The sequence below is a fragment of the Antechinus flavipes genome, chromosome 1 (genome assembly GCF_016432865.1).
Source record: "Antechinus flavipes isolate AdamAnt ecotype Samford, QLD, Australia chromosome 1, AdamAnt_v2, whole genome shotgun sequence".
NCBI classification, from domain to species: Eukaryota; Metazoa; Chordata; class Mammalia; order Dasyuromorphia; family Dasyuridae; genus Antechinus; species Antechinus flavipes.
In genome coordinates, this window is record NC_067398.1 from 445,665,066 (window position 1) to 445,689,403 (window position 24,338).

General features: G+C 32.4%; 1 protein-coding gene and 1 long non-coding RNA gene across 4 annotated transcripts in view; one reads left to right on the forward strand and one right to left on the reverse strand.

Moving 5' to 3' along the window:
- Positions 1-24,338, reverse strand: part of HNF4G (hepatocyte nuclear factor 4 gamma) — a 169,374-nt gene that overhangs the window by 79,065 nt on the left and 65,971 nt on the right. Inside the window, exon 3 of one of the 3 annotated variants that reach the window (XM_051970015.1) lies at positions 9,383-9,479. The exons of the other annotated variants lie outside the window; for them this stretch is intronic. Coding sequence (XP_051825975.1) covers positions 9,383-9,461 — 79 coding nt within the window. The 5' untranslated portion in view covers positions 9,462-9,479. The remainder of the gene's footprint in view (positions 1-9,382; positions 9,480-24,338) is intronic. 3 annotated transcript variants of the gene reach the window in all.
- The window catches only part of LOC127543753 (uncharacterized), a 71,597-nt gene that overhangs the window by 14,063 nt on the left and 33,196 nt on the right, over positions 1-24,338 (forward strand). The window lies entirely within an intron of this gene.

The window sequence follows — 24,338 nt, forward strand, 5'->3', positions numbered from 1 at the left end:
ATTAATTTAAGTATCAAAGAATTTCTAATTTTACATGAATGTATCTTCCTTAGCCCATAATAAAAGATTTTCTATTTTCAAGTTAATTTTTAAAAATTTCTTAGATATCACACACTTAGAAAAGGCTAATTATCAAGAGAAATTTTATGAAAATAAATATAATCATCCTTATACATGATTTTCAAAATCAAAGTTTATAATTCTGCTCAAAATAACTGGAGATAATCCATAAACCCAAGATACTCCCAATCGCTTAGATTTCATGCAAAAAATCACATTCACTTTAATGGTAGTTCAGAGGAAATAAATCTCTCGACATATATTCCCTATCTTACCCAACTTCTAGTAAACAAGCCACCTACATTCTAAAGTAAGGGCTAAAATTCCTAGTTCAATAATGGGGGAAAATTAAAAGTCCCATAAGCTAGGCTACAGTTAACCAAGTAAGACTATTATATTTTTATTACTATATATAAAATTATAATTAATTTCAAAATACTAAACTACATTTTCCAACTCATGAAAGGTATCTTTTTCACTTCTGCTGGAGAAAATGAAAATAAGCTCCTTGGATTATTAAAACTAAGAATACTGAGTTTCTGCTCTGCTTTCAAGTTGTAAAGGTTCTACTTGAGATAAAAAAAGAAATCCTAAAGAAAATGCTTAACTCATCATACAATATTGCTGGATTTTTTTTTTTCCTCATTGCTTGGAAGGGAAAAAAAAAAAAGAAACTGCTGAATTTCTGCCACTTCTTGAAATACTATCTTCAAGTAAATGTGGAAGGATAATATGTGAGAATGAAGAGACAAAAAAGTATCAAAAAATTGCTGAACAGTGTACATAGAAGCGACGATGAAAAAATATCCTTTTTCTCGAAGACAATAGTACTTAGGTGAAGTGTAATCTGCATTTTAAAATAGAACTTGTATCAGCAAAGTATGAAAATGGGGTTGATTTAATTCATATTAGGCAAGTCATTATTAGATATATGAATCTGTTACTAGTTCAAGGGCAAAGAGTCACTATCATTCTAGATAATAAAATCATATTCCTTTGTTTAAGAGATTAATGTAAATTGCATTGGTGAGTGCATACCTACATGCACAGACATGCGCGCGTGCACATACACACACACACACACACACACACACACACACAGAGCTGCAGCAATGACAATGAGTCTCAATTTTGCAGACCAATTGTTTTAGACCAGAACAATGAACTCATGGCCCTAAACTAAGGGAAGTTTGGGTAATCCTAATAAAGAGGACCTGAGAAAGACAAACACTGACTAAATATAATAAAATAAGGTGGACATTTAGAATTTACAGACAAACCTTACTTCAGAACTCATAAATAAATGTCTCTGAGCAAATCTGACTCACAAAAAAAAAATGTTCTTGCTATTTCTACACTAAAATTTTAGGCATAGGATAAACTAGAGACAGAGGTGGATAGGTGGATAGGATGCTGATACAGACATAGGACTGATGTAAAGTTATTTTTTAGTTGCTCAGTACCCTATCTATAGTAGATGAATTTCTTTGTATATTAAATTGCTAATTTAGAATATGTGCTCTCACCATTTTTTCCATAATGACAGTGGTTCCAAAAAGGGGGGAGGGAGGACATCACCACTTACCGAATATCCTCACTTTTAGTCTGTAGAATATTTAGGAATCAGAGTCTGGTTGCTTCTGCAATATCCCTAACACTCATACACTTGCATGCATGCTTATATACAGAGAGAGAGAGACATATAAATATATTTGTATGCAGACTAGAAAAAAAAAGCATAGTCAATAAGTAGAGATGCCATCTTCCCCTTTCCTTGAACTATTTTTCCTAGAGAAAAATGATGTCATATGTTACAAATTAATAAGTCAATACACAAAAAACACATCTACTGTAGGAAAGGTGCTGAGAATTTTTTTTAAAGCTTTACAAAAGATCATAGGTATGAATCCTCTACATACATACATATATATACATACATACACACATGTGTGTATACATACGTGTATACATATATATACACACATTTTTGAAGAAGGGGTATGAGAAATGGGCTAAGGGAGAAGTGTGAGCTACAACAGAAATAAGCTGAAGCTAGATTGTATAGAATCTTGAATGCTAAAGGAAATCTCCATTTCATTAGATAGGCAATGGAAAAAATTACCCTGGCATAGATTCTGTCAATATAAAGTTATTATTAAATAAAATAAAATAAAATATTAAAAAAAAGGAGCAAACAACAGAAAAAAAAAAAAAAGAAAGGCAATGGAAAATCTCTAGAGAATTTTGAACAGTATTGTGCCAGCATCAGATGTGTATTAACATTAACTAGGAAACAACATGTTTATATGTTTTATTATTAAAGTGAAACTCAAAATCACAAAAAGAAAACTACCAATGAAGATCAATTTCTTCTCTTCAACTTAGAATAATAGTCTTCTGGAGGGCTGAGAGATAAGTTACTTGATTAGTGTAACACAACTTCTATGTGTCAAAGGCAGGACTCAAACCCAGCTCTTCCTGACTTCAAAGTCAATGTACCAAGATACTTCAAATGGAAGCAATTTCCAAAATTGGAGATAGGGAAAAAAATACCAAGCATGACAAAATTGGCAAGTAATTCTATTTTAATATACTCATTCCATGTCTGTATAAATATTAATAACCTAAACAATTAGTCAGGTGGTGACAGAAAGAAGGAAGCTTTGACCATTTTAAATCACAGTTATCAGTCATGAATTTAGTACATATTCAAGACTCACAACAGTAATAATATTTATTATTATTATCCCAATATTCAGTAAGAAAGCTATTATGCTGGGTCACTCAACTAAATGAAATCTTTACACCTAACACTATAGGAGATTAATATAATCAAGTATTATCTTGATTTCCCCTTATCCCAGGAAAAAAATATTCTGAAACATCTATCTATATCAGGAACTGTAGTATTAAACCAACACCACTTTTCTTAAGCCCCACAACTCTAGAAGTACTGGGTTTCATGAACTGAGAGGTAGGAGTTGATTTCTGTCATATTTGGTACTTTTGATCTACACTGAAGCAGACAAGAGAAGAATTTTTTTTGGTTTTCCAATTTAGAGAGAGAGACAGTTAAAAAGGCAGATTCTGATAAAAGAGAAAGCAAGTCAAATGGGCAGAAGACATATTGTTTTGAATCAGGATCAAGATACATCATTAGAATAAGCAATTCTGTATATTACCTTTGGTTTTGCTTTCAATTCTAAATGTTTAAACCTGTTCCAGATGGAAACACCTGCTAGCTGCATTACCAAAACTTTTTCTTACTATTTAATTTATTTTGCAAAGGACTATCTCCTTGAGAATTAAAAGGCATATCTTTTGACCAGTGCTATATACTGAATAATGACTTTGCAAATGGTTATGAAATATTATTTGATAACATAAATATGGAAGAAAGTTAAGTGACAGAAACCAATTTTATCTGAAAGGGAAATGGTCATCTGCACTAGTTAAGTATGGCAAAACAGTTTTGTTGAGCTGCATCTATGTGACCTCCCATTTTATATGCTAGAATTGTGTATTCCAGTATACACAAGCTAAGAAAAAATGGGATTTTCACTTTGGGAATTTGGAAACTTCACCCTCAACATAGTGATTACAAACAACATTAGAATATATAGAAAGTGAGACAGGTAAGAGCAATATTATTGGCTTTCTTTACCTTTGTAGTTTATGGTTAACAAAAAGAATATTCTCTTGTAAGCAGACACTTTTCTTTACACCTTCCAATTCTTTAAAACTGGATATTTTCATGACTCATTAACACAGCTAATCCCGAAACCATTAGTAGAGTCATAAAATGAAAGAACAAGAGCAAAATAATGATAACCCTGCATGTTGATTTAGTTGTGAGACTTAAATGAGAGACCTTTGAACCTGCTCATATCTGGAACCAGAGAGTAACCACTTAGTGCCTGTATGTCAATGATTGCACGTGTGGGTACATGTATGCCCCTATACATATCCTTTACCTTTAAAAAAAAAAAAGAATGGCATAAGTGAAGAGGAGAGAGAGAAGTAAAATGGTGTAAAAGGACTAACAGATGTTACATTGTTATAAGAGCTTTTCCTCAAAGAGCTACAAAGTAGGGTAGGTGATTTTTCCTCTTTTCTTTGGCAAGAGGCTTTCTTTAGGAAATTTCAGGGGTCCTCAAACTACGGCCCATGGGCCAGATGCAGCACCTGAGCATGTTTATCCCCCTCACCTAGGGCTATGAAGTGTCTTTATTGAAAGGCCCACAAAACAAAGTTTTTGTTTTTACTATAGTCCCGCCCTCCAACAGTCTGAGGGACAGTGAACTGGCCCCCTTTTTAAAAAGTTTGAGGACCCCTGGAAGATATTGAGGCCTAAAGCACTGAAAAGTTCAGTAAATGTTCCCAGATCACAAGATAATATGTATTAGAATCAGCTCTGAAAACATTTCTCCTTCCACTAATTTGTATGTATATGTGTGTGTATTATATATATATATATAAAAATATATATGTATATTATGTATGCATATATACATATGTATAAATAAATATATACATATATAATTAATATTGTCATAATATATACATATATAATTAATATTGTTATAATATATTATATAATAACAGTAATATATTGTAATTTCTGTCTTGCAAAAAGCTAATAAAGTATAATCTTGGCAGTGATTTTAAAATTATCTGTAGCTTTAAAAGAGCTCTTACCAATTTACACAAAATTAACCAGGCTCAGAAGCCTAATGTCAATTATTCTGATTCATTTTTTGATAACTCTAGTCAATAGATGTGATGCAGGCTAACCCAACCCTCATCATCTCAAAATAATCCTATGTCTATTCATATTCTTTCTTACATGTCATGTCTTAAAGTCGATATATCTTTTCACAAGGAAGTATATGTCACTTAGTAATTCATGTAGAGGAAAATTAGATGCTCTTTCACCACACGTTTCATCTAGTACATGCTACTACTAATTCCCCCAAGACCATACTACTGCCCCCAAAGATATCTCAGCTATGACCATGGCTATAAATGAATCTCCCTCAGTGATGGCTGAAGAGGATACCTTTTCTTCTAAGTTTCTGTAAGCCAAGTATAAAATCATGGAATATATGTAATTTAAACCCTATACAGAATTGTATAGATGTGTATATATGTTACCTGCCCTATCAAAATAAAAGCTCATTGCAGATATGAAAAGTACTGTTTTTTTTCTCTTTATTTGACAGGAATTTGTACAGAGTAAACACTAAATTAATGTTGCTTAGAAAATTACAAATGCAAATAATTCAATGCAATGTTTACTCTATAAAAGTAATTCCAGGGTATAACCCAAATAGTGGAATAAAGTGAGCACTTTTCCAGTGCTCAACCAATATTCTCCTCAAAACAATTTTAAAAAACATGTCAAAGCAGATTGTAAGCAGGAAAACCAACAACAACAATAAAAACCACAAGGAATCTTTTTTTACAACCCAGAGCCGCTTATATAGACAGAAAGAAGGCTCCATGAATAGTCAGATGGGGGCTAGTCAAGAATTTGGATCACAAAAAGATTTATCTGCTGTGAGATTTGTAGGATGCTAAAGTGATAGCAGCAAAAGCAATGGTACTAGGAGCACTTAGAACTCAGAGATAATTAAAGTATTGTATACCAGATTAAAAAGTGATTATAGGATGATCCTGGAAAGACTGTGGCCTAGGGTAGTAAATTTCAAGCTCTCCAGGTTTTCCCCACAAATAGAACACATTTGCACTTCAGGGCAGAAGATAGAAAGGTGAAAAAACAAGATTTGGGGCAGAACAGGTATCCTTCTAAAGAAAGCCCCCAGGCTGGGATTAACCCCTGTAAAGTGCAAAAACCTCCCAGGCTAGCTGGATGGAAACACCTAGTCAAGTGGGGACCCCTCGGGCTAGGTAGGTGTGGTTCTCAATAGGAACCACAGAGACTTTCACTTCTCAGACATTTTGCAGAGTCAGGGTTTGAGTAGGGGAACATTTAGTGAACCTCAACTGATTGGTAATAATAGGCCCAGCTGTGCTGCAAAGACTTGGCCCTGAATGAGAAGGAACCAGAACACCCATAAGGAAAGTAGCAGCAGGGCATTTATGCTGTTGGCTGTGATCACTTGCAGGAGGGTGGAGCTCCTCGTTTGGGATTCTTGGTCAGAGGGGACAGCTGAAGGAAAGCTTGAGGCATCATTTCCATCCCACAATTAAAGATATTTACACCAATAATTGTTATTTAAAAAACTGAACTTGCAGAGAACAAAGAACCCTACTACTGAAACATACCATGGGAACAAGGAAGATCGAGGTTCATCTTCAGAAGAGGATACTTCAGTTAAAAAAAAGTTTCTACCCCAAAGAGTAATGTGAAATGGTTCCCTATCCAAAAAGAATTTATAAAAGAAATTTTAAAAAATTAAAAATCAAATGAGTGCTATTAAGGGGAAAAAATTAAGTTAAAACCAAGAAAAACAAGATTATGAAAAAAAAATTAACCAACTAGAAAAGAAGATAGAGTCTCAGAGATGAAAAAATTCTTTGAAAATTTAGAATTGGGCAAGGAGAAGCCAGTGAAGCTATGAGAGATCAAGAAATAACAAAATAAAAAGAATGAGAAAATAAAACAATGTGAAATGTTTTATATGAAAGACAACAGATCTGGAAAGAACAGATCTAGAGGAGAAAATATGAGAAAAATTGGATTGCTAGAAAGTTGTGACCAAAAAGAGAACCTTGACATAATAATGCAGGAAATAATCCAAGAAAATTGTCCTTGAGTTGAAGAACATGAGTTCTTCATGTAGAAAGTAGAAATAGAAAAAATCCGCTAATCATCATTTCAAAGAAATCCTGTGTGGAAAATACATAAGAATATTATTTCCAAATTTCAAAAACCCCAAATCAAAGAGAAAATTTTGTAAGAAACAAACAAAAAAAAATACCAATTCAAATATGCTGGAGCTACAATTAGAATTGTACAAGACTTATGAGCAGCTTCAGTAAAAGACTGTAGGTCCTGAAATCATATCTATTGACAATCAAAAGAGCTAGGCCTGTGACCAAAAATATCATATCCAGTAATTAATTATTTATATTATCCTGAATGAGAAAAAATGGACCATCAAAAAACTTGCAAATTTTCAGGACTTTTTATCAACCAAACCTGAATTTAATGGAAAACTGAACATATAAGAGCCAATATCAAAGATCAATTTTAAGCAACCCAACATGGACAAAGTGTTTAAACATGGACAAATTGTTTATGTTGGCTTTAAAAAAAAATGTTTAAGATTCACATCAACAACAGGGTAGCTCAAAAGAAAGAATGGCAGAGTTAAGGTAAAAAGAGTAATCAAATTATACAAATGAGGTTCAGAGGAAGAATGGACAAAGAGACAGATGAGGAAGCAAGACTCAGTTCTAAAAACCTACTCATATTGGGAATGGGTTCAATAGACAATACTGCAAATATATCATGAAGGGTATAGCATCCTCCAAAATCTATAAAGAAATAAGGGGGACATACAGAGTGAAGGTAAAGGGCTGGAGCAGAATCTATTCAAGTGAAATTAAAGTGAAATTAAAAAAGCAGGGATAATGATATTGATCTCAGATCAAGCAAAAGTAAAAATAGATCTAATTAAAAGAGATAGGGAAGGAAACTACATCTTGCTAAAGGGTACCATAGATAATGAAGTAATAGCAATATTAAACATATATGCACTAAGTGACACAGATACAACATATAAGTTCCTAGAGGAGAAATTGAGAGCTGCAAAAAGAAATAGCAAAACTATAATAGTGGGGGATCTCAATCTTTATTTCTCAGAGAACTAGATGAATCAAACTACAAAATAAATAAGAAAGAAGTTAAGGAGATAAATAGAATTTTAGAAAAGTTAGGTTTGATAGACCTTTGGAGAAAGTGAATGGAGACAGAAAGGATTGCGCCTTTTTCTTAGTGGTTCATGGAACCTACATAAAAATTGACTATATATTAGAGCATAAAAACATCAAAATCAAATGCAGAAAGGCAGAAATAGTAAATGCATCCTTTTCAGACATGCTGCAATAAAAAATTGCATGTAATAAAAGTCCAGGGGAAAATAGACCAAAAATAATTGGAAATTAAATAATTTGATCCTAAAGAATAAATGGATGTAACAACAAATCATAGACACAATCAATAATTTCATCCAAAAGAATGACAATAATGAGGCAACATACCAAAATTTGTGGAATGCAACCAAAGAAAGCAGTTCTTAGGGAAAGTTTTATATCACTAGAGGCTTACTTGCTTAAAACAGAAAGAGATCAATGAATTGTGCATGCAACTAAAAAAGCTAGAAAAGGAACCCATTTAAAACCCCCAGTTAAATATCTAATTTAAAATTCTGAAAATAAGAGGGAAAATTAATAAAACTGAAAGCAAAAAAAAAAAAAACACTATTGTACTAATAAAGAAATAAGAGGAGAGGGATGGGCAGATTGGAGAAGCCAAGTGTTAGGGAAAAAGATGGGAGGGATCCTTAAAGGGAGGTAAAATAACAGCAAGGTAAGTTATGGAGCAGAATTTAAGCAGTGTCAGCAGGAATAGGAAAGATGTGTGTTTATAAGGTGTTGTGTGGAAGTATGTATATGTACATATCTACAAAAGTATATATAAATATATCTTTTCTTAACTGTAGCTTCCTTGGGGATGATGGGAGGAATGAAAAGGGGAAAAAATAATAAAATAAATAAGGTGCCTAGCAGAGAACCAAAGAATAAATTATAAGGAAGTACAGAAAAAATGGACATTCATGAATATAATGTATTCTACATATATATATATATATATATATATATATATATATATATATATATATATATATATATATACTTCCTTCATCTGATAATTTGTTGTTATATATTTTTAATCCTCCCTGATGTTTTGCTAAGCACATAATAATGTTCTCTTTTGTTTTGATTTATTTGTTTTTCATTCCTTTTCTGTTTTTCTTTTTTTTTCTTATTCTGTTTTTTCAAATAAAATAAGGAAAAAAAGAAAAAAAAAATTGATTACAGGGTTCCCCTAAGCTAGTACTAGAAACCAAAAAGGGTGCCATTTGATCATTTCATTGCCCATTGTCAAGTTCCGGATTAGAGTCCCAAAGTGGAAGGAAGGGCGCAATTACAAGGGAGCAAGAGTCTTAACCACGTAGGGGTCTTAGTTCGAAATTGGAAAGGAGTGTTTATGGACACAGGAGAGTAAAAGTACTACATGGGGACCACTGATAGCTAAAAAACAAAGAAAGATTATGATTGCCAGAGACCTTACCTGAAGAAGAACCAGAACACAGATGAGGAAAACAGCAGACTTCTCCCCAAATCACACCACCTTTGAAGACTGAAAGCATATAGGCCCTTTGACCTCGCTGTGAAAATAACAGGAAATTTAAAGGCTGAAATACAGTACAGTTGCCATCTCTCCCTTGTCTTTCTAATACTGAGGTAAGGATTATTCAAATGTACTATAAAGTCCAAATTCAAGAAGTTACCTAGGAAAATAAACAAACAACAATAATACTACCTGCATGTATAAAGTTTTTAGCCTGAAAGGGAAACTCAATACACATACTTAAAAGACAATAATCTAAAAAATCTCTAAGCAAAGTTTCAAAGGAAAATATAAATTGAAATATTCCAAAGAGATCAAAAAGGAAAAAGATGTACAAAAATATCTGTAGTAGTTCTTTTTAGAGTGGCATAAAAACCCCAGAAATTGGATGGATGATATCAATTATATATATGAAATCATGTAAAATATATTTCCATATTAGTCATATTCAAAAAAATCAAGAAAAATAAAGACAGTAAGAAAATTATACTCCAATTAACATTCATAGTTCATGAATTCTCTCTTTGTGGAGACACTATTTTTTATCATGAGTTCTTTGAAATCATCTTGGATCATTGTATTGATCAAAGTCATCAAGTCTTTCTGTTGATCATCAATACAATATTGCTGTTGTGCACAATGAACTTTCAGCACTGTGTACTTTGTATCAGTTCACACAGGTCTTCCCTTGTTTTTCTAAACCACCTGTCTCCTTATTTCCTACAGAGCAATAGTACTCTCTCACTAGGACATTAATATACTATTAGTGGAACCTGAACTCAGCCAATCATTTTGGAGAACAATTATGGAATTATGGCTAAGGAGTTATAAAACTGTGTATACCCTCTAACCCAACAATAACTCTATTAAGTCTATTTCCCAAAATGACCAGAAAAAAGAAACCTAAAGAACTTATATATTCTCAAATATTTATAGCAGCCCTCTTTGTGATAGCATTGTGGGGATATCCATTAACTGGGAAATGACTAAACAAGTTGTGATACATGATTGCAGTGGAATCTGTAAGAAATTAGTAGATTGATTAGAAAAAACATGGAAAGATGTGCACGAAATAATAAAGAGTAAAATGAATAAAACTAAGAGAAAGATGTATATAGTAACAGCAATATTGTTTGAAAAATATCTGTGAAGAACTAAGCTATTCTAAGTAATATAAATATTCAAATCAATTACAAAATGCTTATGCAGATGTTATGCCCTTTCAGAGACAAAACTGGAAACAGAAGTATGTATAATATAGTTTTACATGTCACCATTTTCATACTCACAGAAGAGCTTCTATTTATCTATGTAAAATGTATACATAGATATATGTTTAAGTCCAAGGGCATATAAGTGTATGGATATGTGTGTGTATATATGTGATATATATATATACACATACACACATGTATGCATGTGTGTTTTGATCTATTGCTCTTTCTCTCTTCCTACTCAAACACACAAAAAGTATGTGTGTGAGTCATATGGTCACAAAACATCACCATTTAAAACACCTATAGATAGATGGATGATAATAGAGGGTATGTATATGTGTGTGAGAGAGAAACAAAGAGAGAGAGACAGAAAGAGCCAGAGCAAGCCAGAGAACCAGAGTGAGAAAGAGAGTAAGACAAGAGAGCAAAAGAGAGAGAGCGAGAGAGATGGCCTTTTTTAGTGCAAAATGAGACGTGAAGGAAAAAGACACTTTGGGAATTAAAATTGAAGAAAAAATAAATTAAATTTTAAAACAGTACTCCCTCATAGTCATATGCCACAACTTGCTCAATCATTTCCCCATTGATGGGCATATTCTCAATTTCCAATTGTTTGCTACCACCAAAAAAAAAATAATTCCCATAAATATTTTTGTACAAATAGGTCCTTTTCCTTTTCCTTTGATATCTTTGGGATATAGACCTAGTAATGATATCACTGATTCAAAGGTTATGTAGCATTTTTTAGCCTTGTGGGTATCAATTATTCTCCAAAATAGCTACTTCTACACAATTCCACCAACAATTTATTAGTGTACCTATTTTTCCTTCATCCCCTACAACAACTATCATTTCTTTGATAGTTGTATCTCAGATTGTTTTAATCTACATTTCTTCAGTCAATACATTTTATGGTATTTTTATATATTTTTGATAGTTTTGACTTCTCTTTTTGAAAACTGTATCCTCTAACCACTTATTGATTAGAGTAATGGTTTTATTTTATTATGTCAATTTTTTTCTATATCCTGTATTTATTTGAGAAATGAGCCCTTTTCAAAATAACTTACTTTAACTATTTTGTATTTTACTCCAATGTCTTCAGTATGTTTTATCAAAATATAGTTTCCCTAATTATCTCTATTAATTAGGTCTATTTTTACTTTTGCTTTATCTAAGATCATGATTGCTACCCCTGTCTTTTTTGTTTCAGCTGAAGCTTATTAGATTCTGTTTTAGTTCTTTTTTTTAACTCCGTCTTTGTGGGGTTTTTGACTGAATGATATTTTTTCACTTACATGTAAAGATAATTTTCATCATTCACTTTTATAAAATTTTAAGTTCCAAACCTTTCTGACTTTCTCTCTCCCCTCTCCCTAAGACAGAAAACAATTTGATATAGATTATATTTGAACAATTATATTAATCATATTTCCACATTAAGTCTTATTGTGGAAGAAAAATCAGAATAAGGGGGGAAAATGATAAAGAAAAAACAAAGAAAAGTGAAAATAGTTTCAATCTAAATTCAGACTCTAATAGCTCTTCCTCTGGATGTGGATACCATTTTACATCATACATCTTTTGTAATTGTCTTGGAGATTTGCATTGCTTAGAAGAGCTAAGTCTATCAAACTTGATCCCAAACAATATTGACATTATTGCATACAATGTTTTACTAGTTCTGTTCAATTCATTCAGCATCATTTCACGTATTTCCAGTTTTTTCTGAAATCAATCAGTTCATTTTTTTATAGAATAGTTTTACATTACATTCTTATGCCACAACTTGTTCAGCCATTCTCCATGTGATGGACAATTACTCAATTTTCAATTCTTTGCCACCAAAAATAGCTATTATTAATAGTTTTATGCATAGTTCTTTTCCCTTTTTATGATCTCTTCAGGATACAGACCTAATAATGGTATTACTAGATCAAATTGTATGCACATTTTTATCCCTTTGGGTATAGTTCAAAATTACTCTCCAGAATAAATGCATCAGTTCAGGATTCCAACAACAATATATTAACATTACACTTTTTCTAATGTGTGCATTTCTATTTCAAATATGTCTCTTCCAAGCAACATATTATGGGATTCCAGTTCCTAAACCATTCATTCTATTATCTGCTTCCATTTTAAGGATAAACTTATTCCATTAACAGTCACATTTATAATTACCACATATTATTTCCTTCTATTCTATTTTCTAGTTTCTTCCTCTTTCTATTTTTATCTTGTTCCTCCAAAAAAGTTTATCTGGCTTCTAACTACTGCTTCCCTTAATCTGCTCTTCCTTTTATCATACTCTCCCTTTGTCTTATTCCCTTCCCCACCTATTTCCCTAATGGGTATGTTACATTTCTATAACAAGTGGACGTGTGTGTGTGTGTGTGTGTGTATACATGTCTGTGTGTGTATCTGTGTGTTTGTGCATATATTTTTTTCCTTCCCATGTTGAACAAATTCTAATGAAAGGTTCAAACACGATGTGCCATCACCCATTTTCAATCTCCATTGTAAAAGCTCTTCATTGAATGCCATTTTCATGAGGAATTCTTCCCCACTGTAACACTCCCTTCCTTAATCTCCAGAGCATCTCTCTTTTTCATGCTTTCCTTTTTTTTAGATCATTCCAATATAAGAAACTCATATCTATGCTTTCTATGTAAACTCTTTTAACAGCCCTAATAATGGTAAAGTACTTAGGAGTTATATGTATCATCTTCATATATAGAAATGTAAACTGTTTAACTTTATTGATATATTTATAATTACTCTTGCATATTTAAATTGTAATGCTTTTCTTGTATCTTGTGCTTAAATGTTGCATTTTCTATTTGATTCTGGTCTTTTCATCAAGAATGCTCCAGAGCTCTCTATTTCATTAAAGATCTACTTTTTTTCTTCTGAAAAATTATACTAAAGTTTTTAAAAAGCTTTTTATTTTTAAACATATGCATAGAAAGTTTTCAACATTGACCCCTGCAAAGCCTTGTGCTTCAAATTTTTTTTCTCCCTCCATTCCACCCACCATCTCCCTTAGACAGCAAGTAATCCAATATATGTTAAATATGTACAAATTTTTTATACATAGTTTCGACAATTATCATGCTGGACAAGAAAAATAAGATCAAAAAGGGAAAAAATGAGAAAGAAAACAAAAGGCAAGCAAAGAACAAAAAAAATATACTATGTTGTGATCCACACTGAGTCCCACAACCTTCTTTCTGGTTCAGATGGCTCTAGCCATCCCAAAACCATTGGAACTAGCCTGAATCATCTTGCTATTGAAAACAGTCATATCCATCCGAATTGATCATCTTATAATATTGTGGCTATGTACAGTGCTCTCTTGGATCTACTCAATTCACTTAGCACTAGTTCGTGTCTCTCTAGGCATTTCTGAAATCAACGTGCTGTTTCTTATAGAACAATAATATTCCATAACATTATTATACCATAATTTATTCAGCCATTCTCTAACTGATGGGTATTCACTTAGTTTTCAGTATCCAGTCACTAAAAAAGGGCTGCTACAAATGTTTTAGCACTTGTGGGTTCTTTTCACTTTTTATGATCTTTTTTAAAAATACAGGCCTAGTAGAGATACTGCTGGATCAAAGAGTATACACAATTTGATGGTCCTTTAGATATAATTCCAAATTGTTCTCCACAGCAGTTGGATCAGATAATGACACCAACAACAATGTACTAGTGTCCTAGTTTTTGCACATCCCCTCTAACATTTATCTTTTCTTGTCATCTGTGCCTATCTGAGAGACATATAGTGGTACCTCAGAGTTGCCTTAAGTTATATTTCTCTGTGCAAATTAAGACAACTCTGAGATACCACTACACACCTGTCAGACTGGCTAGTCATTCTGGCTAGAATGACAGGGAAAGATAATGCAGAATGTTGGAGGAGATGTGGGAAAACAGGGACACTGATACATTGTTGGTGGAATTGTGAACACATCCAGCCATTCTGGAGAGCAATTTGGAACTATGCTCAAAAAGTTATCAAACTGTGCATACCCTTTGATCCAGCAGTGTTACTACTGGGCTTATGTCCCAAAGAGACCTTAAAGAAGGGAAAGAGATCTGTATGTGCCAAAATGTTTGTGGCAACCCTGTTTGTAGTGGTCAAAAACTGGAAACTGAATGGATGCCCATCAATTGGAGAATGGCTGAATAAATTGCGGTATATGAATATTATGGAATATTATTGTTCGGTAAGAAATGACCAGCAGGAGGATTTCAGAAAGGCCTGGAGAGACTTACATGAACTGATTCCGAGTGAAATGAGCAGGACCAGGAGATCATTATATACCTCAACAACGAAACTATATGATGATCAATTCTGATGGACGTGGCCATCTTCAACAAATCAGTTCCAATAGAGCAGTAATAAATTGAACCAGCTACTCTCAGCAAAAGAACTCTGGGAGATGACTATGAACCACCACCTAGAATTCCCAATCCCTCTATTTTTGTCCACCTGCATTTTTGATTTCCTTCACAGGCTAATTGTATACTATTTCAAAGTCTGATTCTTTTTGAACAGCAAAATAATTGTTTGAACATGTATACATATAAGGTATTTAACTTATATTTTAACATATTTAACATTAATTGGTCAACCTGCCATCTGGGAGAAGGAGTGGAAGGAAGGAGGGGAAAAGTTGGAATAAAAGGTTTTGAAATTGTCAATGCTGAAAAATTACCCATGCATATATCTTGAAATAAAAAGCTATAATGATAAAAAAAGCTATATTTCTCTGACCAATAATGATTTAGAGCATTTGATCATGTGACTAGAAATGGTTTCAATTTGAAGAAATTTGAAATGTGTTTCTTGTAATCAACACATATTGTAGGATTCTGGCTTTTAATCCAGTTGCTTTCATTTTAGGAGAGAGCTCATCTCATTCACATTCACAGATAAAATGATTAATTCTTTATTTCCCACCACCTTATATTTCCCCAAGTTATATTATTCTGTTTCCCCCTTTCCCTCCTCATCAATATTTTTCTTTTGACCACCACCTCCCTCATTCTATCCTTCCCTTTTACAACCTCTCCCCCTTTCTTATTCCTTTCCCCTTCTACTTGTTATCTCTTCTTTTAGCTTCTTCTTTCCCTTATCCTTTCTCCTTCTACTTCACTATAAGATGAGATAAATTTCTGTATTAAACTAAATATGTTTGATGTTCTCTTTGATCCAAATCCAATTAGTATTACACAATACTAATGCCCCTGCTTTCTTTCTCTCAACTGTAAAAGATTTTTTTTGCTTCTTCATGTGATGTAATTTACTTCATTTTTTCTCCCCTTCCTGTTCTTCCAGTACAATCCCTTTTTCACCTGTAGCTTCTTTTTTTATATCATCACAGTAAAGTTAAATTATACCTATATTCTCTAAGTATACACTTAACAAAGGTAGTTCTCAAGAGTTAAATGTGTCATCTTCCCATGTAGGGATGTAAAGAGTTTAACCTTTTAAAAAAACAGTTTTTTTTTTTCCTTATTTCATTTTTACCTGTTTATGCTACTCATCTGTCTGTCTATTCTCCACCATCTTAGTTTTATCTATACTCAGTTTTTCTAAGCAGATAATTGTAATTTGCCTTCCAGAATGAAATTTCCCTCTTCTGTTTTAATATAAAGTCATTAAATTTTATATGATCCTGACCATTGTTCAACAATATTTAAATAGTTGTTTCTTTGTTTTTCCCTGATTGTTTAAAGTATTTTCTTTTTGACCTAGGAGCTCTGGAATTTGACTAGAATATTTGTGGAGTTTTTCATTTTGGAATCTCTTTCACGAGATCTTTGGGGGATTCTTTCAATTTTTATTTCAATGGTGGATTATTTCAATTTTATTTTATCCTCTAAGTCTAAAATATTAGGGCACTTTCCTTGATGATTTCTTGGAATATGATATCTAGGCTTTTCATTTTTTTGTCATGTCTTTCAAGTTGTCCAGTAATTTTTAAATTACTTTTTTCTTGATCGATTTTTCCTAATCAGTTGTTTTCCCAAAAAGCTATTATACATTTCTTCTTTTTTATTCTTTTAACTGTTTTATTGTTTATTGATGTTTAATGGAGTCATTTATTTTCATTTGCCCAATTCCAATTTTTAAGGAATTGTTTTTTGGTGAGATTTTGTACTCTTTTTTTCCATTTGATCAATTGTGGTTTTAAAAGCGTTATTTGCTCCAGCATTGATTTGTGTGGGGTTGGGAGCAAGGGTATGGATATATGCCTTTTTTCACCAAACTGTTCATTTTGTTTTCATAATTTTATTTCAGCCTGCTCACTTCTTCTTTTCCTAATTTTTCCTCTACTAGGCTTTTTTTTTTTTTTTTTTAACTCTTCCAGGATAGTTCAGGCTTGGTTCAGTTAGCATTGTTATTTGAAGCTTTGCTTGCAGCTCTTTTCATATCCTATCACTGTTATTGGTTTTAAGATCAACTATTAATTTGTTCTTTGCTCATCTTCCAATCTGTTTGTTGACTTTGAAATTTATGTTAAAGTTGGTTTCCGTTCAGTTGATGGGGAAATAGAGGGAGAGAAATACCTTTCTAAGTTACAGGCTTTATTATATTCTTATTTTCAGAAATAGTTTTAGGAACCTGAAAGTTTTTGCTTTTAAGGTGGTCTGATTCTTGGAGAAGTATGGTCATTGCTCTCTTAGTCTTTACTCTGATCTTTATTCAGGAAGGGACACTTGCAATGTTCTTCTCTAAAATATAATGTTCTCTGACAGCAAGTTTCTTGGGGGGTTTCTGAGAGCAGCCTTAGTTTCAGCTCAAAGTAATAATCACCTCAAATTCAGCAAGGAGTTAAAGTCCAATTCCTTATTGTTTCCTTTTAAGTCTTGTCACCTTCCTTGGACTTGTTTAGTTTTCTTAGAGGCCTATCTCTCTCCTTGGTTCCGAGAGCTCTTGCCCCTAGTCCTTTGCCTCTGTCAGCTTCAGCCTCTAGCTCCCTCTGAGTCTCCAGCCAACACAAAGGAGGAATATGGAATGAATCTGACTCCACCTCTGAGAATGGGCTTGTGTCTTAGTGGGCTTGTCCTTTAGTGGGCTCCTCCTTATATATGCTCTCTTAAAGGTGTGAACTCTAATAAGTACTAAGTACATTAGTGAACTGTTAAGTACCATGCTAAATTAGATAATTATTGTCTCTATCAATTCCACTCACTTAGTGTTATGAGCCAGAACTTGAAACAAGGTGATAACTCAATGGAATTGGTAGAAACAATGCTTGAGTTTACACCTTTGAGAATTCACACCTTGGCTCACACATTGGAGTTCACAAGTATGGGAGATACACAAAACTTTGTAACTTTGTAAATTCACACCTCCCATAATCCCACTCACAGAGGAGGAGTCAATCTTTGGGTTCACACCTTTAAGAGATCATATATAAGAAGTTCTTAGAGCTTCAGTCAGTCAGTCAGTCAGTGGAAGAGATTGAGTCAGAGTTGAGCTAGAGGCAGAAGCTGGAAGAGCCAAAAGACAAACTGCAAGAGCTCTTGGAACCAAGGAGGGAGAGAGGCCTCTAAGAAAGCTAATTGGGCCCAAGGAAAGAAACAAGACTTGGAAGGAGAAAATAAACATTTGGATTTTATCAAAAGCCTGCATTTGAGGTGTTTATTACGTTGAACTTAAACTAAGGCTGCCTCCAGAAACCTCGCCAAGAAACCTGCTCCCAGAGAATGATCATATATTATTTAAAAGAAGAGAACACCCCAACTTAGCACCTTGTAAGAATTCTAACATCTTCTAACAAGACACTCATGCCTTGCTGCCACAATTGCTAATTGCTTTGGAATTGTGATTAGGGATCTTGCTTCCTTGTGATTGACAACTAATTCTCTCTGTCCTGGAAAGATAACTCATAACTGCATAGAGGCGAAAGAATTGCCAGCCACTATCAGCTGTACCCATAGTCAAGAAAGTCCCCTAGATATTATTTATTTTATTTTTCTAATTTTTATTTTTTAAATTTATTTATTTTTAATAGACATTGCTTTATGAATCATGTTGAGAGAGAAAAATCAGCAAAAAAGAAAAACCATGGGAGATTAAAAAAAAAAAAAAACAACAACAACAATAGCAAAAAGAAGTGAATATACCATGTGTTGATTTACATTCAGTATCCATAGTTCTTTTTTATGGATGCAGATGGCATTTTCTGTCCAAAGTCTATTGGGATTACTTTGGATGGCTGAACCACTGAGAAGACTCAATTCTTTCATAAATGATAATCACGCATTTTTGTGGTTATTGCAGACAATGTATTTCTGGTTCTGCTTGTTTTGCTCAGCATCCATTATATAGATCTTTCCAGGTCCTTCTAAAATATCTCGTTCATGATTTCTTGTAGAATAATATTCCATTATCTCCATATGTGACAATTTATTCAGCCATTGCCTAATTTATGGGCATCTATACATTTTTCAATTCTTTGCTATCACAAAAAGAGCTGTTACAAACATTTTTTGCACATGAACCCAAAGGTTGACTCCTCCTCTGCGAGTGGGATTATGGAGGTGTGAATTCACAAAGTAAGATCCCTGATCACAATTCCAAACTTGCAGCTTCAAATAACAATGCTAATTGAACCAAGCCTGAATTCTTCCTTTTCCTCTCCCTCTCTTCTCCCCTTCTCTCTCTCTCTCCCTCTCCCTCTCTTTCTACTTCTCTTTCTCAATTCTCCCCATTCCTCTGTCTTTCTCACCAGCTCTCAAAAGGTATATAAAGCCTATCTACCCAACAACGAAATAGAACAAAAAAGGCATAAAAGAAAAGGAGGAAGATAGTAAAAAATAAAGAGGAATAAGGAAGGTAGTGTCAAAAGAAAAACATATCATCCATAAAATGGAAGTCAATAGAAGAATGGATTATAATCCAAAATCCCAAAATGTGTTGTTTTCAAGAGACACATCTGAAACAGAAACACTGACATGAAGTTAAAATAAGGGCTTAGAGCAAAATCTATTATGCTTCAAAAAAGAGATTAGCAATTATAATTCCAGACAAACAAAAAGCAAAAGTAGACATAATTAAAAAAGAAAGGCAGGAAACTCATATATTGCTAAAAGGTACTATAGACAATTGCATTAATATCAATATTGAACATATATACACCAAATGATGTAATTTCCAAATTTGAAAAGGAAATAGACAATAAAATTAAATTAGTGAGGGGATATCTACTTTTGCCTCTAAAACCTAAGATAATATTCATAAGAAGCTAATAAATTAAATAGAAACCTAGAAAAAATAATATATGATAGACCTCTGGAGAATACTGAATGGGAATAGAGAGGAATATGACTTTTTCTCAACTCTAATTGTACTTTTATAAAAATTAACCATGTATTTGGGCAATACAAACCTCAAAAACAAATGTAGAAAAGCAAAAATAAGGAATAAGGGAGGTAGTGTCAAAAGAAAAACATATGATCCATAAAATGGAAATCAATAGAAGAATTACTTCAAACGAAGATGCAATAAAACTTACATTTAATAAAAGGCCTTAAAAAGATAGACTAAAAATTAATTGGATTAATTATCCTAAAGAATGTGTTGATTAAAAAGCAAATGACAGAAAAAAAAAAAACAATTATTTCATTAAAGTTACAACATACCAAAATTTCAGGATGATGAAAAATAAATTTTTGATGTTCATTAACTTTTAAATCTTAATGACTTTGTGGACCATACTATTCATAAGAGTTTTATTGGCAATGATACTGGAGTGTTTTATTATTTCTTTTCCCACTGGACTAAGGCAGAAGTTAAATCACACTGATAGTAAGTGTCTGAGGCTAGATTTAAAGTCAGCTTTCCAGATCCGTCACTTAACCAGCTAGACATTACAGAACTTAGGAAAACTTTTGTATTCTTCAACACTTACACTTAGAAAGAAAAAACAAACTGAAAAATTGGGGCATGCAACTAAAAAAAAATCACTAGAAAATACTATATGAAAACTTACAATTAAACCCACATAGAAATTCTGAAAATCAAAGAAGAGATGAATAAAATTTACATAAAAAACAGCCAACTGATAAATGAAATTGGGAACTTGTTTTATCAAAAAAAATAAAATAAACAATTGGTTAATTTAATTTTTAAAAAGAAGAAAATCAAATTACCAGAATCAAAAATCAAAAAAGGTAAATATAACCAATTAAGATGAAATTAAAGTAATTTGCCCAACATTATGCCAATAAAACTGAAATTTTTGAATATTTGAAAAAAATACAAATTGGCCAGATTAACAGAAGAGGGACTAGGATATGTAAATAAGCTAATCTTAGGAAAATAAGTTGAATATGCCATGCATGAACTCTGTTTACAAGTTAATTTTACCAAACATTTAAAAAACAATTTGTTCACAAACTACAGAAACCATTTGAAAAAAAGTAAAGAACAATCCTTCCAATGCTATCTCTGATACAAATACGATTTTAATCCTAAAGCAGAGAAAGCAAAATCAGAGAAAAAAAAAAAACTATAGATCAATTTCACAAATGAATTTAGACCAAAAAAATTTAAATAAAATATTAACAAGGAAATTACAATAATGTACCACAAAGATCACATGAGAAGGTGATATTTATACCAGAAATATAGGGTTAGTTTGGTATTAGGAACATTTTGTCTTCATTATTGACTCATTTCAGTCATCTCTGACTCTTCACAAACCCATCAATTTAGATATTAAAAGGGTTATCATAAATAAATTAGAGAAGGTGAAAATTATCTTCAGATCTATGGATGAAGGAAAATTCATGATTAAATAAAGCAAAAAGAGTTACAGGAGGTTCAAAGAAAAAATTTCATTACATTAATTTGAAAAGGTTTTTCAGAAACAAAAGCAATACAATTGAACTTAAAAAGAAAGCATGAAACTGAGGGAAATTATAGCAAATATCTCTGATAAAAATCTCATTTCTTAAATATATGTGGAACTGAGCCAAAATTAGAAAAATAAGATCCACTTTCCAAATGATAAATGGTCAAAGGATATAAATAGATGGTTTTCAGAAGAAAAAAATCAAAGTTATAAATTGCTATATTAAAAAAATGCTCTAAAATGTTTTAAAAATGTAAATTAAAACATCTTTCAGGTACTGTTCCATGTTTACCAGATTGACTAACAAGAAAAATGACAAATGTTGAAAGCTATTTGAAAAATTAGGTGCACTTCTGGAGAACAATTTGTAACTATGCCCAAAGGGTCATAAAACTCTGCATATTCTTTGACCCAGAAATACTCCTGTACCTCAAAGAGATCAAAGAAAAAGGAAAAAAAAAACAATATGTACCAAAATATTTATAGCTCTTTTTTTGTGGAGACAAAGAATTAGAATCTCAGGGCATACCCATCAAGTGGGAGATAGCTAAACAAATTGTGGTATATGATAATTTCAAAAATTGTAGCTTCTGTCTTTCTCTTTTTTCTTCTTTTCTCCTTCCTTCTTCACTCCCTTGCTTCCTTCTTTCCTTTCTTCCTACTTTCCTCTCTGTACTCATTTATTGTTATTATCCATATTTATTTACTACATATTCTAAAATTTTAATATAATGAAAATATCTATAGAACTTCATGACATGCTTGCTATATATTCACAAACACATTTAAGAAAACACAAAAGAGAAATTATTGATGTAAATAATAGAAAAATACATCATGACTATCACTGAGAAGGTACAAAAATGACTATCACTGAGGAGGTAAAAATATGCTGAATAGCTAATGCCCTTAACCTGTGATTGGAACATGTATATATGTGTACGTACACATGTTTATATACATGCACACACTTACCCATAGTTACATGTGTATATCTATATGTATAGATACACATGCACACCTACAAATCCATACTTATATATGTGTTTGTTCATGAATATACACACATACCCTTTCAGTAATATATTTACTGCATAAAAGATATAGTTATATTTGCTTTATTTAACAATGTTGCTTGTTTTGATAACAAAGGAGCTGTATAAGAAATTAATGACATGGATGTAGCATAGAACTTGATAGAAAAGGACAAGTTGACAATCTTATGATTAGAACAAGGACTGGTTACATATGTTTCTTTGCTCTCATGATATATAGTAGTTACTATCACTAGAATAATTTCAAATTTCAAATCTTCTTGGTTTTCATCACAAACTTGATAAAAGAAAAAGATGAAAAAATCAGTATTTTAATGTTCTTTATATGTGTGAAAAATAATACTATGCCAAACTACTTTGACCCTGAGAGCATCCTTTATTTTGAGTGTCTCATCATCCCCTGAAAGATTGTCAGGTCTTTATCGGGGAGATCCTCCAAACAAACTAGCACATTATTAAAGTTGCAGCAGCACAGTAACTCATGGAATGTATGAGTGATTAAAAGCCATGCAGTTGTGACAAGGACCATAAGGAGAGCTGAAAGTGAAGTAATATGTCTTTTGATAAAAAAAGAAAATACTGAAACTGGGATGATTTAACCCATTCTCATTTTAAATCTGATTTTTCAACTATAATCCAAGGGACCTTGAATGTTGGTGGATTTGAGGGAAATGTAATTACAAATGTATAACTCAATCAAAATTTTCTAGGGAGGGGGGATTTGTTGATAGTTGCTATATATGACAAAGAAGTTTATGTGCTAATCTCCAATATCTGCATATATAAAGGTATATATGCACACATTTCTCTTATCTTTCTCTTTCTCTCTCTCATTTAAACATACATTGTTTCTATGTATATATTCCTGGCTCTCTCATTTTCGTTCTGTTACACTTTCTCTCTTTATCTCGGTGGTCTTTCCCCTCTACCATAGTAAATTCATAGTTTACTACAGAAAATGTATTTTTATTGTAGAGTATGTTAAGGGTTAGAGTTTTACCACAGATGTTCGTGAGAATCAAAAGCATAAGATTTTTGTCTTCTCATCATATCATATATCTAAAGGAGATAATTACTTCAATGTTTCAAAGATCTATGATTTTTCCCTTGATGGTGTTTCCTTCACTGATGCAGAACACAACTTCTCTATGCTTTAATAGATGGTCAGCATGAGTTACTGTGGTTAAACACATTGATCACCTAGTAGCCAATTAATGTAACAAAATGTTCTGGCACAAGCCAGGCAGTAATTTCTACATTTACATGTGGCTATAGATTGTAATTTCAATTAACTGGCTCACTGCAGGACTCATGAACTAACAGATATTATAAGATCATCTTTTCCATTTATTCAATTTTTCTTTATCAACATAGGTTGATTTTGTTTCCTGGATGTCTAAAAAGTTGGAGTAATTTAGTTGGTAATTGTTTTATAAAAGTGTTTTGACGGTTTTCTCAAAGTTGTAAATAAAAGGGGAACACTGCCTCCACAACAGATACCCAATTCTGTATAATCCCCTGATGATATAAGAAAACTACATATTAGTGAAGGAACTATGTATAAAACAGAAAAATCTCAGCAAAATGTATAATCATATATCCAAAGGGGTTGTTCTTTTCAATTTATCTTCACATTTCTAGATATTTTTAGGCTATCTAGGATTACCAGGAGATATCAAAGTCACCAAGCAACTTAAAATTCACTGAAAAGGAGTACTTAAATATCACTGTCCTATATAGC